Here is a 12367-nt window from a genome sequence, read left to right on the forward strand (position 1 = left end):
CAGTGACAGACATTGCCATAAGGCTCAGCTGATCAATAAAACAAACCATACTGATAAATGTCTGATGAAAGTGCCTTCTTCTTCAGTATAGACTATCTGCAGAAAACTAAGGGCACCTAAAGTCAAACAGGCTTCTACACAGACATTGGATATGCATGCAGCCGCCTCCTGATAAAAAAATACCCCCAAGTGAAGTTTCTAACTTCAAAGGGATCACTAGTTTAAGAAATAGGCAAGAAATAGAGGGGCAAGGGCGGTGGGAGGGACAGCGTGGAGAACAGCCGGGCGGGAATGATAGCAGAAGAGCCTGCGGACAAGAAGCAGCAGAGTTCTCACTGGAGCTCCCAACCCTCACACTCACAGCTAATCCAGTTCTGACCCATTAACCATTACAGCCAGGTTAATAGAGTAGGCCTTTGAAGAAGGTCTTTCCCAAACCACCCAGGAGGATTAGCACTTCTTCAAGGCCACGGAAGACACCCTAACTCTGCTGTCTGACAGAACTACAGGAGGCACGCGACCAGGCGCAAGCTTGCAGTGTGTTGCGGTGTATAGATCCTGAACTGAGATTTCAAATCATATGACTCACCCTGGCTGAACACACCATACTAATTTAAATTCTTTATGAACTGTAATTAACCATGGCTTCCAGCAAACTGACTGCATAAATCATAAAAATGGAAATAAAAGAGGACTTGTTCAGGTGCACTTACAGAGCAGGAATAATATTCTTCCTCCAACAGGAGGGTGAAAAGGCACAGAATGATATACCAGGCGAGTATTAAAAAAGTCAGAGGGTGAGTTGTGGCTCATGTGTCAGATACTGCTCAGGCTTGAGAATAGCGTTGCAGATGTTCTGGTGTGTAAGCGTCAGTTCCCAAATGGATTTGCTCTCAGGGGCTAAATGTAGTATGTGCTAAGGCACATCACATGAACGTTCACTGAAAGATACTCTCCACTGAGCACCACGTAACGAGAGAGGTGACAACACAAATATATAAAACCACATTAAGCATGAATCAAAAATCAACAGCAACTGCAAGTGTAATGGTTTCCAACACATTTGTGAGTTGTGTGTGCACTCACACCATTTATCTGGTACTTTTTAGCTAACTATTTCAGCCATTTATCCCTTAAGTTGATCCATTTTTTGGCCATTTATCCATACATTTAAGCTAATTATTTCAATCACTTATCAAATACATTTAAATAACAATTTCAACAATTCATCAGTTTCTTTTAGCTTACTGTTTAGACTTCTCTGCTTGCTTTCTAACCAGTTTTCAGGCACCCTCAAATGTGGATATACTTTATTTTCAGATCAAATTGTATTTGAGTCTTTCTGCTTACACCCTTACAACAGTGGGAATACCCCCTAGGGTACAAGTAGCCCTGGTTGGGAACCACTGCTGCAAGACAGTGGAGTACAAACCGAGACAATGGTCAGTCATTTTTTCTGTCCGTTCAGGCTCCAAATGAAACAGGGTGTGTGCATACAGGAAATATTATCAGTTGTTAATGTTAAAAAGCAGCTATTCTGAAATGTTGATGCTTTACTCAGCATGAAGAGCCAATCTCTCCAAACCACACATGCCGCCCACTAATCAAAGTCATGGCACGCTGTTATAATACAGTGACAGAACGGAGCTGTAAGCCACCCAGCGCTATAACCAACACACAAAACGGCTAACGACCTGCTGAGTAACAGCAGTTCTTCACTTTATTATTACAGGGGAACCTCAAAAGGGGGTTTCTGGACTGTTCTGCTCCCCACCTTTCAGGGGTGACGTTTGGACAAGTGTTCGGGTCCGGGGAGCACTTCCTCTCCGAAAAGCTGCCCACTCTCTCCCCCTGCTACATCTGGTTTCCTCCAGGCCGTTGCTGGCGGCAGTTGAGGGCAGAGCAACCGCAGAAGGCTTTGTCCTCATTGAAGAGCAGCTGAACCAACAGGAAAGCCAACCCCAGCCAGTCAATTAATTGATGGAACAATTTAAAATTATGGGATGCTCGCAGCAGGGGGAAGGAAAATGTTTACAAATGATGTGCAATAATTGCTTGTTAAGTTCCCTTTTTGATTCCCCCCACTTTACTGTTTCATTTCTGGTCTGTTGCCGCCATTATATTTGTTTTCTTATATGTCTCATTAAAGCCAAATGTGGAAATGTTTGCTCAACATGCATGTCCACGATGGGCCAGTAGAGTCAACAGTTCACCACATGTAGCTAATCACCATGTATTTACAATGTATCCTGTCTGAACACCCAGATGAACCCAAATCACTTCCATACAGCCACTCTGTAAAAATGGCTCTGACTGACCACATGAATGCACAGAGCGCCAGCTCAGACCACATTAAAACGGTCTTGATCATCAGGTCCTTTGCCTCCACAGCCCCATCTGTGCCCAGCTGTGGGGGTTTCGCCTTCAATTATCTGACATCCAAAGCCCCCCCATCTGCAGACTACAGTCAGACTACGCCGCTCTGAAAAAGTGGGGACTTGCATTTAAAAGGAGGGACCTAAGCCTTTCACTCACAGCCACACAGTGGGCCAGTGTGAGACCCCAGGGCCTTTGTTGCATCTTCAAAATAAGTCTGCTTTATTCTCAAGCAGCATCTGTGTCCATTCAGTTGTCAGTCATGTTACACAGGAAAGGATCATGGAAAAATTGCAACTACTTATTCAAAAGGTAATCAGCCTTTCTGTTTGGAGAACAGAATCCTGTTTTTTTTCACAACAGCAGCTAATTAAATGAAAAGAAAGACACAACTACCTGCAGAGAGTGCATCGGATAGAAAGGGGATCAGCAAGTGCGGAGGAAGCTCAGTTAGTAAGGGTGGGAGTGAAATATGCTTTGGACTCGGTCTGAGGGGGAAGGAGCTTACAGTCGGAAAGAACAGGAGTGACTCAGAGAGGAAGAGGTGGGAATGCGAATGGAGAATTCTAGGGAATCCCACTGAGATAGCTCTCTTTGCTCGTCTGCGCTGCGCCAAAGAATTCAGATGAGCAAACCATATGCTTAACAAGTCACATGTAAACTCCTGGTGAAGACGAAAATGGCAATAAACGTCAAGAATCTGAATCAGGCCAGAAAATCAAACAAACTTCGGTTAATTTATCGTTATGCTGCACGTCTTTCTGGGCAGAAGATTTATGCAGAGGAAAAGACAGAACTGACTCTTGCCCTCTCTAATGAGTCTGATTTTGCTTCTATGTGGCAGACAGCTTGTGATTCACAGTTCGTGACCGATTGGGGGGACGCATTCTCTTTTTTGCAAAGTCTCAATCATACCGGAGGGAGCTCTGTCTCTTGGCATTCAGCAGTGTGTCGTCAAATGTATGTTTGCAGGGAAAGTGGTGCAAATTACACCATGAGCTATGCCTGCATGACAGAATTTAAGACTGATCAGACAAAGCAATGAGCCGTGCCTTAATGATGTAATTTATGACTCGGTGGATGGTGCGCGCTACGCCGTTAGCAGTGTTTGTGTGTCACATAACTTAGGAGTGATCAGCTGTAGAGTATAATGGAAACCTATCCCATGTAGCGAGGGGCAATTCTCACCCCAAGTGTTAGTTTTAGCAGCTTGCTTGCCATATTTTTCCAGTTTAATAGCTGGCAAACATCTGCAACATCTGGTTCAAATGGACAAGGGGGGTTGTCAGTGAGGAGAGACGCCTGCAGCACAAACAGCTACAGGCCTGTTTAAATGTGGCAACTCATCATTCACGACCCGCCTGAGAACAAATTCGTCTGCAGTTATGTGTCTAAAAATCAACCAGACTACAGATGACAACATGCAGCTACAATGTCGCAATGAAGCTCTCTGAGCCCATTACTCCCTATGCAGCAATCTAATCAGCCTAGTATACACAGCTGTGCAGTGCTAAACAAAGACACACGTAATGACAGTGTGTAGTGTAGTCTCTCTGCCTTGGCTTTACCGCCCGACGGCTGCCTTCCTATAGAGCTTCCCGTCTCCTCTGAGCTCTGCTTTGCACTGAAAGGGAAGACAGTGAGCTCAGCTATGGGACAGGGCTGACCATGTGGATGACATGGCACAATATTACATAATTCGGAAAGAAATTTGCCCTGAGGAGTGATTGCTTGTGGCATTGAAAAGACTCCGCTGACAGACATACAGACAAACCCGTGCAGTAGACACATCTTATTTAGTGATGTTACTGGTCTTTAAGACGCATGATTTTCAGTCTGGAGGGGTGCACAGTCTCACTCAGCATCATGGTCTGTGAGATTCAGCTCTTGCTTTTTTTTTTTTCACAGCGGACTCACATTCTTAGCATTCCTCCAGAAGACCACTGCGGCCCATGTCAACCTGCAGAGACAAACTAACGGACTCTAGATCTCAACATGAAAGTTGTGTATAAAGATTCCTCATGGTGACATGTGCCAGAGGGACGTCGCCGAATGATAAGGCATTGACCAAACAGGCCAACAGGCTGGAGATTTCACGCAGTGTTAGAAACTCTGATGCTGTGCTACTGAATGAAGAAGAGAAGACCACAATATCTCCATGTCTTGTCAAAGAAACAAAATACTTAATTGCAAAATGCTCAAAATCTTTTCTTTTGCAGAAGCATTTCCACATGACATTGACTCAAAAATCACATCATTTAGCAAGAACCTAGCTGTTTTGGAAGAAAAGGAACCTAAAGGTGCATGATTTCAAACTTATTCTGTGCACACTCCTGTAAATCATGTATACGATGGGTACGAATACGATAGGTACTTCATTTCTGTATAAAACTTCTGTCCTGTATGTAGTGAACCCTGAATGACTTCTGACAACTATACAAATAGTTGCTCAAAGCATGATGTCCTTGGCCATCTTGCACCTCCAGCTCATTACGCTGAGATCCCTCCCTGTTGTCTCCACTCATTCCTATCAGAGACAGCACCAGCTTAAATATTTAATTTGGCCCCTTCCTGATAGAAAAGCACCGCCGTGGAATTTGATTCAGGTCAGACAGATGCTGGAGGAGCATCAAAAGGGGGGGAGGCAGCTGTCGGCCACTTCTCCTAGTCAAAACAGTGTGCTCTCACGTAAACCTTTCTTTGCTGTTTGTGTTGAAAAGGCACAAACTAAAACAGCTGAGGGAGGGAGGGAGGGAGATAGCCAAACAACAAAGTGCTCTGTCTCAAAAGCTTCAAGCATGGATCATGCTGTAGGAGCGTGAACTGCTCATTGGTTCAGGCTGGTGCAGGGACACAACTTAATGGTGACTTGTTTTAGCAACAATAACAATCAAAGGAGGCAGCTGTCTGTCAGTGGGCAGTTATGGGACACTGCTCAGTGGCAGTTGCAGACTCCTGTGACCTGTGGAGCTGCCTGTCATCTCAGCCATAAAGGCTTGATTATAGCTAGCTGGCAGCAGGCTGTCCGGCTAGGCTAACGCCAGCTAGCCAACTTTATGTGAGCCTGTCTGTCAGCAGAGCACTAAGACATACTTATAAATATCAAATAGACATGCGAGATATCGTCCTAAATTTCGGTTTCATTAACTCAATGGCAGAGCCACACAATTCATAGCTACGATAGCCCGGGACCCGTGTTATAGCTGGAGGTGGTTACTGGCGACAATCACAAGGTTCAGACTATTTCCAAGAACAATAATATCCATATTCAGCGTTATCTACAAGCCCACCCGCTCAGTTTTTAAAATATTAGCTAACACTGTGAAAACAAGTAATATTTAAAATGCGTTGTAGCCGCTAGCAAAATCTTGGAAATCACGGGTGAAAGAACCGGCGCTAAGCCAACTCCATGGCCCATGGGAATTGTTCCCATCCAGCAAATACACCGAGCCTTCCTAGCTAGTGTGTGGGGGAATATACTTGGGGATTTAAAAGCATTGCTAGCTACCTGTTAATCGCAGCTTCACCGGGCCATTCCGCCGAACTCCTTGGTTAGACATCTCCTCTTGGTCCCAGCCTTCACTGCGCGTAGTCAAAATGTGTGGTTAACTGTAAAAAAATAACAAGGTTTATGAACCTCTCCGCCAGTTTTAGACAATAATGGAGTCAAGGCATTGTGGCCCGGATGTGAACTGAACTGCCATAGCGGTCGCTCACAGATGCGAAAAATTAAAAAAAAGAAAAAAGAAAATCGAGAGTGTGGCACTGCTGCAAAGTGCATTTACTAGAAATGACTTGTGCCCGGCGAGACGTGGAAAAACGAGCTAGTAGTGCGGAGTCGCGGCGCTGTAACACGGTGCTTATCTTCACATCTTCTGCCTCGGACTGAGTCCTCCTCTCTGCGCTCGTCGAGAGTTGAACTGTTGAGCCCTCCGGTGCAGATCCCACTTCAGCAGGCTGCTGGTAGGAGCTGACCAGTGACGACAGCACACTGTGGGGGGAGTGAAACACTTCTCCAACATGTGGCACCTCACTGTAATTCACACACAGGTCCCAGTGTGTCCTCGAGGTGGTGATGAGCTGTCCCTGCTTTTACTTTGATGGCATAAATAAACATGTGTTTATTGCAATACTATGACATTTGACAGGGGCGTAGCCGCAACCTGTGGAGCCCTAGGCCCCCTTCCACCACCACCACCACAATTATTTCATTAAAAGAGACAATTATTTCATTTATGTCAGCTGTCAAAGTACTGTGCTCACGATATTTTCCATTTTCTAAGAATAAGTAATAATCAGAATAGACCCTTTTTCACAGCAATTTGCCGTCATAATAGGAAAGCACAGGTGTTCGATGTCCCTGTAATTGAAGCAGCTAAATGGAATTCAGCCCTCAGTCATTTTTATTTTTTGAGCCTTTACCTTTTTTTTACTGACATGTTAAAATGTCTTCTGTTAAAGACGTAATATGTAATATTTCCACATTAAAATGTCTAAAAATGACAAGACTTTTCTTCTATATTTTGTTGAGTTGTGTACTTACATTATCCCAAATGTTTTCAACAATGTTGAAACCCAGAGATATACATAATTGTATTCATGGTAACGGTGCATGTTACCTGGTCACCTGTCGCTATAACTTCTGGGTAATCCCCACGTCAAACATTAAACAGTGATGAAGGAAGTCCGCAAAGGTGACTACACATAAAACATAAATACATTACCTCGCCTATGAGCCTGATTTCTGCCTGAGTCAAGTCTGATAGATTATCATCAGCAATGGTGGTTGTTTAGCAATGAAGACAACAACTCCTATGATCCCATGCTACTTCACAACCTCATCAAACTATATTGGTTGTTGTCATTGTGTCGATTGAGAGACCCCTATCAGCAGAAATTACATACTGTGTGTTTAAAAAAAAAAAATAAGTAAAAAAAAGTATTTTCATGTAGATATATTTGCCTGAGTCAAAATTGCAGCAAGTAGTATTGTCCCTCTCAACAACAGACCGGTAAACAGTATAATTACACAGTTCAAGAATCTACCAGGAATACACATTTGAAAATATGTGATTTGCAGATGTAGTGCGTTGCTGGATCCTGTTGCATTGCATTTAATTTAAGCCAGATTAAAGGAATATTTTGACATTTGATGACACATTTGCTCTCCTTCAAAGAGTTAAATGAGATGATTGATACCACTTGAATGACTGGATGCTACATATGAAGCTACAACCAGCAGTCAGTTAGCTTAGCATAAAGATTAGAGTGTTTGTTTTTGCTCTCACAAAAACAAAACACATTTTTGGGGGGTTTTACAGGTGATCTGACCCTAACCCCAATGACTATTATTTGGCTGGGAGCAGTTAATTGAGTGCCTAAGTGTATTTCCCCATAATGTCAAACTATTCCTTTAAACATTTTTTGCAAGACAAGCCTGTAGTGATATCATTGGTATGAACCATGAATGTATAACCTCACCCAGAGGTAGAAAGCTGAGAAAAATGAGACCAAATGAAAGATGACATCTGCTGGTTCACATTTGGCTCAATATACAGCTGCTAGATTTAATTTTGAAGGAGTGGTTTTGAACCAGCCCGCGGTCAGACTGACTCTGGCCAGTGTCAGTACCCAAAATTGGACCAGTGCACTGTGGACAATCCTGGACCATTATTTATTATAGGTATGGTATGTGTGCAGCAAACCATTTGGCTACCTATTCTGGTGTGTCACTTTTTTCAGTGTTTTGAGTCTGAGCATTTACTGAAATCTTAGAATTAGGAACAAAACACAGTATGGCTGCTTAGATTCGTTCATTTTCGCTCTTCAAATAACACAACCTGTGCTGGAACGTACATTCATCAATGTGGAAAAGTGGCTTTATTTTCTTACCCCTGTTGTTTCAGATATTACTATAAATATGAAACATCTTCAGTAAATCTGACAAAAACAAAAAAAAGTGTGTAACATCACAGAATCTACTCATCACCATACTTGCTGTTATAAAATGCACCTAGGGGAAGGAAAAAAACAAAACAAACCATATTCCAAGCTCAGCATTCATAATATGCTACTGTAATTCAATTATAATGACTGTAAATGCACTATGACCATCTGCAATACTACTGTGCAAGTCTACATAGATGGATGCGGAAAAAATAAAAACACAAAACATGAATTAACAACTTTATTTACAATTCTGTTTTATCTTTATGTTAAAACAGTATGTACAATACATACAAAAAAGAGCAAAACTCACAATCACATGAAGAAAGGACAAACAATAGTTATGAGGGTACAGTATAGTTGAGGAGAGGCATTAGAAAGTTCTCTAGAAATTGAAAGAGCTCTGGCTGTCGCTGACTTGGAACGCAAAACCTTCATCGGTTGCTTCTGGGGCCACACACTGCACCTCCTCATCCTTTAAAAAAGGCAAAGAAAACGAACAATAAGACCTCGCACGGGCATAAAAAGTCAACTCCAAGTCATTTGCAAAATCTTAAAAGACACTTACTTCTTCAGAGAAGTATTTCTCAATCAGGTTGAGCGACGCTTTGTAGACCATCTCGTTCTCATGAGCCTGCAGAGCCTCGATCTTGTCCAGTCCACCACATTCTTCAACCATCAGACTCAGCTTGTCTGCCTCTCCGATTTTATCCCCAGCCTGATGAGAAAACACATTACCATTTCACAGCCATCTTGCCACCGCTAACTGGTAAACAACTGGAGTGAAAACACACATTTCTATTTTTCCATGACAAAGCACTCACCATGAAGATGTTGGTGATGGCGTCCAAGATGACGAGGACGGTTTTGCTGTCCTTAGAGGAGAGCAGATTCAGAAGAGGCTCAAGCACATTTGCTTGAACAAGGTAAACCACCTGCTGAATAGTGCCCCCGCTGGTGAAGTTTGTTACAGCCCAGACAGCCTCCTTCTGAGTTTTGTAGTCACCCTGCAGAGAGATGACCAAGAAAAGTTAATTATGGCAAATGTACACCTCCCGTTTTTGACTTTTGACTGTCATGTACTTCTAAAACTGAAATAAAACAAAAACGCATACCCGCACAAGCATATCGACCATGTAATGAACGAGGCCTGCGTTGATAACCTCCTGGATTTGCGTGTCCTTCCCTGCTGTGATGTTGGACAAAGTCCAGGCTGCCTCCTTCTGGATGTTGGGTTTTTTGTGGCGCAGCAGCTGGGGGAACATGTTCAAGGCACCAGCATTCAGCACTGCCTGAGTCTGCTCATCTGTACCAGTCACAATGTTGCCGAGGGCACGCAGCGCAGGGGTCTGAAGAAAGGGTGAAAGGGGTCATTATAACCTGTGAGAACCTAGGGAGTTACCTCAGGGTGATGGCACAATGTACCAGACGGCAAGAACTAACCACCATCCTCCTCACGTACATGTTAGACTACTTAAAAAATGTTTAAAAAAAAAAAACAACCAAGTGAGACTTTATACGTACAATGATAGGCAGCTCATCATAGCCAAGCAGCTTCACCAGGCGATTGATTACGCCAGTTTGGACGACCACCTCGATGCGGTCATTGGCACCGTCTGTCAAGTATGAAATAGCCCAACAGGTGTCAGCCAACACCTCAGGGTCTTCATAGTGCAGCAGACGAATCAGAGTGGGTAAGATCTGTTGGATGGTAGCCATAGGAGGGGAGGGGTTCTTGTTGCGGCAGAGGTTTGACAGTGTCCAGGTAACATTTCTGAGGTAACTGGTCTGCAAAGAAATTAAGTAGAAGAGAAGAGCAGGCATTAGTTTCATATGGAGCAGCACTTTGAGTTAGGGCACCGCCTAGTGGACAATAAGGAGAATGAATTTGATCATGTCAGAAAAATTTGCTTTCAAATATGACAATAAAATAATGAAAAATAAAACTTTACTTTTCATTAAGTAGTTACATTTTATAAAATATACTTACATTAAATACAGACATATCAGGGACTGCCAGCAGACTGAGCAGAGGGGCCACAGCTCCATGCTTGATGACCCTGTCTCTAAGAGCTGATCCATCACCTAAATAGCAAAAACAGTAATAAATAAATGAATAAAAACAAAAATATAACATTTGTTTCTAATCAAGTAGTCATACAGATGTTTTAGAGTGTAATATTTCATCAGTTACCAGCAATGTTTCCAAGGGCCCAGACTGCCTGCTCGCTGATGTGCTGGTGGGGGGATGTGACCAGGGCGATGAAGGCAGGAATGGCCCCGCCTTCCACAACAGCAGCCGTCTGATCAGCCGTCCCAGAGGCAATGTTGGTCAGAGCCCAGGAGGCCTCAAACTGGATCGGAGGACAGTCTATCAGCCCCAGGAAGGCAACAAACTTGGGGATCAGGCCGGCACTGATCATCTGGTCGATGGGAGGATGCTTGTCACGAGACAGCAGCTTCCTGTGACCAGTACAATAACAGTAAGTCACCATGGCAGTAACTGGTCATTTTGATTGTGCAGTAAAGCATAAATGTGGATTGCTCTTAAATTAATTGTTATTACCGTGCAGCCTGTGTAGCTTGGAGCTGGGACTCAGCATTACCACTGTTCACTCCTGTGAGGATCTCTTCAACTGTCCATTGTCGGGCAGCCTGCCAATTGTCACAGAAATTGGGGAAAATAACATTAATTCAGTAACACGCACAGTCTCAAAGATGACCACAGAACTGAATCCTTATGACAAGCATCAACCACATACACCATTACATTGGATTATCGAGGTACATTCCCATATGTGTTCACTCCCTGGATAAAAAGGAGCATTTAATAAAATAAATAAATAAAAAAAACACATGGAACACGAGTAAACCTTTCCTCCATTTAAATACTGGATTTAAAAGGCTTACCAGACAGTTTTGGCTTCTTTCCTGGAGAGGAGAAGTGGCCTCATCAGGAAATGCAGACACATTTCTCCTTTTGAAAATCTGATCATCTTTCTTCGCCTTGCGGAGCTCGACGTTCACCTCCACCCTCCTGCGTCGGAGTTCCTGCATCAAGTTAAAACGAAAACGGGTCACACATTTGTAACTGCAACTCGTATATACCATACAGATGTGACAGTAAACGCAACATGCTCGGATATACTCACATTGGCGTCTTTGCCTTTGTTCTTGAACTTGTTCAGACGTGCAGCGTCAGACATTTTTTCCAAGTGTCAAGGAAGCTTGGCAGCAGTTAAAAATCAGGTTGTGGTTTTATTCCTGCACACAAAATGAAAATATAAGTTAGTCGGTAATACTTTGAACTGCCTCGTGATAGCAAGACGAATGACACATTTCAAGGCCGCCGGTTGGACGTTAAAATACTGCCAGTTAGCTCAAGCTGGAAATACAGTCAGCACCAAACATTAAATATGAAAAGTATCATTTTCAAAAATAAAATGACATTACTTTAAATAAAAGCCCATAAATAGTTTACACGGTCTTACCTCGCTGTCGTTCAGAGCTTGTGGTGTACAGAAAGTGCCGCACAGACCTTTAAATTCCTGCAACAAAGCCTCCTGATTGGGCGGTTCGAGCAAAAGCATCCAGCCGCCGCCGTTCATTGGCTTGTTTAAAAAAATCACGGCGTAAACGGGAAATGTCGTCACTGCACAGTAATATCGCGAGATCTCGGCGCGGGAACATGTTGAATCTGACTATGGGTCAGTTTTCCGCCGTCTTTGTGTTTTTTTAGTGGACGTTTGGAGAGATTAACTGTTCCCAGATCGATGCATTTCGGCACTGGTATCATGTTACCACAACAGGGAAATAATTAACAAAGATCGTATAACTTATGAGTATTTTTCTATGGCTTTCCAGTTGTTGTTTGGGTTTTTTTTTTGTTTGTTATATTGTACTTAATTGTTTTCGCTCAGTCACACAGTGAATTTGTGCTGGAAATTATTCTGCTTGTAAGATTTGTCTTCACTAAAAAGTTTATTAAAAAAAACCTTACGAGTATGAACAGGACTATTACGCCTTTTTTGACTGCTGCCCCTTC

At 43.1% G+C, this 12367-nt stretch overlaps 2 protein-coding genes across 3 annotated transcripts in view; both read right to left on the reverse strand.

Annotated features, from left to right (window-relative positions):
- Positions 1-6289, reverse strand: part of smurf2 (SMAD specific E3 ubiquitin protein ligase 2) — a 54421-nt gene extending 48132 nt beyond the window's left edge. Inside the window, exon 1 of one of the 2 annotated variants that reach the window (XM_073494108.1) lies at positions 5885-6289. In XM_073494108.1, the coding sequence (XP_073350209.1) occupies positions 5885-5936 (52 nt within the window). In that variant the 5' untranslated portion in view covers positions 5937-6289. The remainder of the gene's footprint in view (positions 1-5884) is intronic. The other variant, XM_073494109.1, reaches the window with a different exon arrangement.
- Positions 6290-8550: 2261 nt separating this feature from the next.
- kpna2 (karyopherin alpha 2 (RAG cohort 1, importin alpha 1)) lies at positions 8551-11900 on the reverse strand. Its single transcript, XM_073494110.1, has 11 exons — positions 11814-11900; positions 11475-11586; positions 11233-11373; positions 10889-10977; positions 10517-10785; positions 10313-10407; positions 9847-10110; positions 9438-9671; positions 9147-9329; positions 8891-9040; positions 8551-8797 (listed from the first exon to the last, which is right to left on the reverse strand). The coding sequence occupies exons 2-11, from the start codon at positions 11526-11528 to the stop codon at positions 8708-8710; spliced, it is 1569 nt and encodes a 522-aa protein (XP_073350211.1). The 5' UTR covers positions 11529-11586; positions 11814-11900; the 3' UTR covers positions 8551-8707.
- Positions 11901-12367: the final 467 nt, after the last annotated feature.

Source organism: Pagrus major, chromosome 23 (assembly GCF_040436345.1).
Source record: "Pagrus major chromosome 23, Pma_NU_1.0".
Taxonomy (NCBI): domain Eukaryota; kingdom Metazoa; phylum Chordata; class Actinopteri; order Spariformes; family Sparidae; genus Pagrus; species Pagrus major.

What these genes read in the sequence shown, in the direction of transcription:
- kpna2 (XM_073494110.1), bottom strand. Translation starts at nt 11,528, where the DNA reads ATGTCTGACGCTGCACGTCTGAACAAGTTCAAGAACAAAGGCAAAGAC. An exon ending in TGGTCGATATGCTTGTGCGG is followed by an intron (nt 9,330 to 9,437) that starts GTATGCGTTTTT and finishes ATCTCTCTGCAG; the next exon opens with GGTGACTACAAAACTCAGAA. An exon ending in AGAAATACTTCTCTGAAGAA is followed by an intron (nt 8,798 to 8,890) that starts GTAAGTGTCTTT and finishes CCTTTTTTAAAG; the next exon opens with GATGAGGAGGTGCAGTGTGT.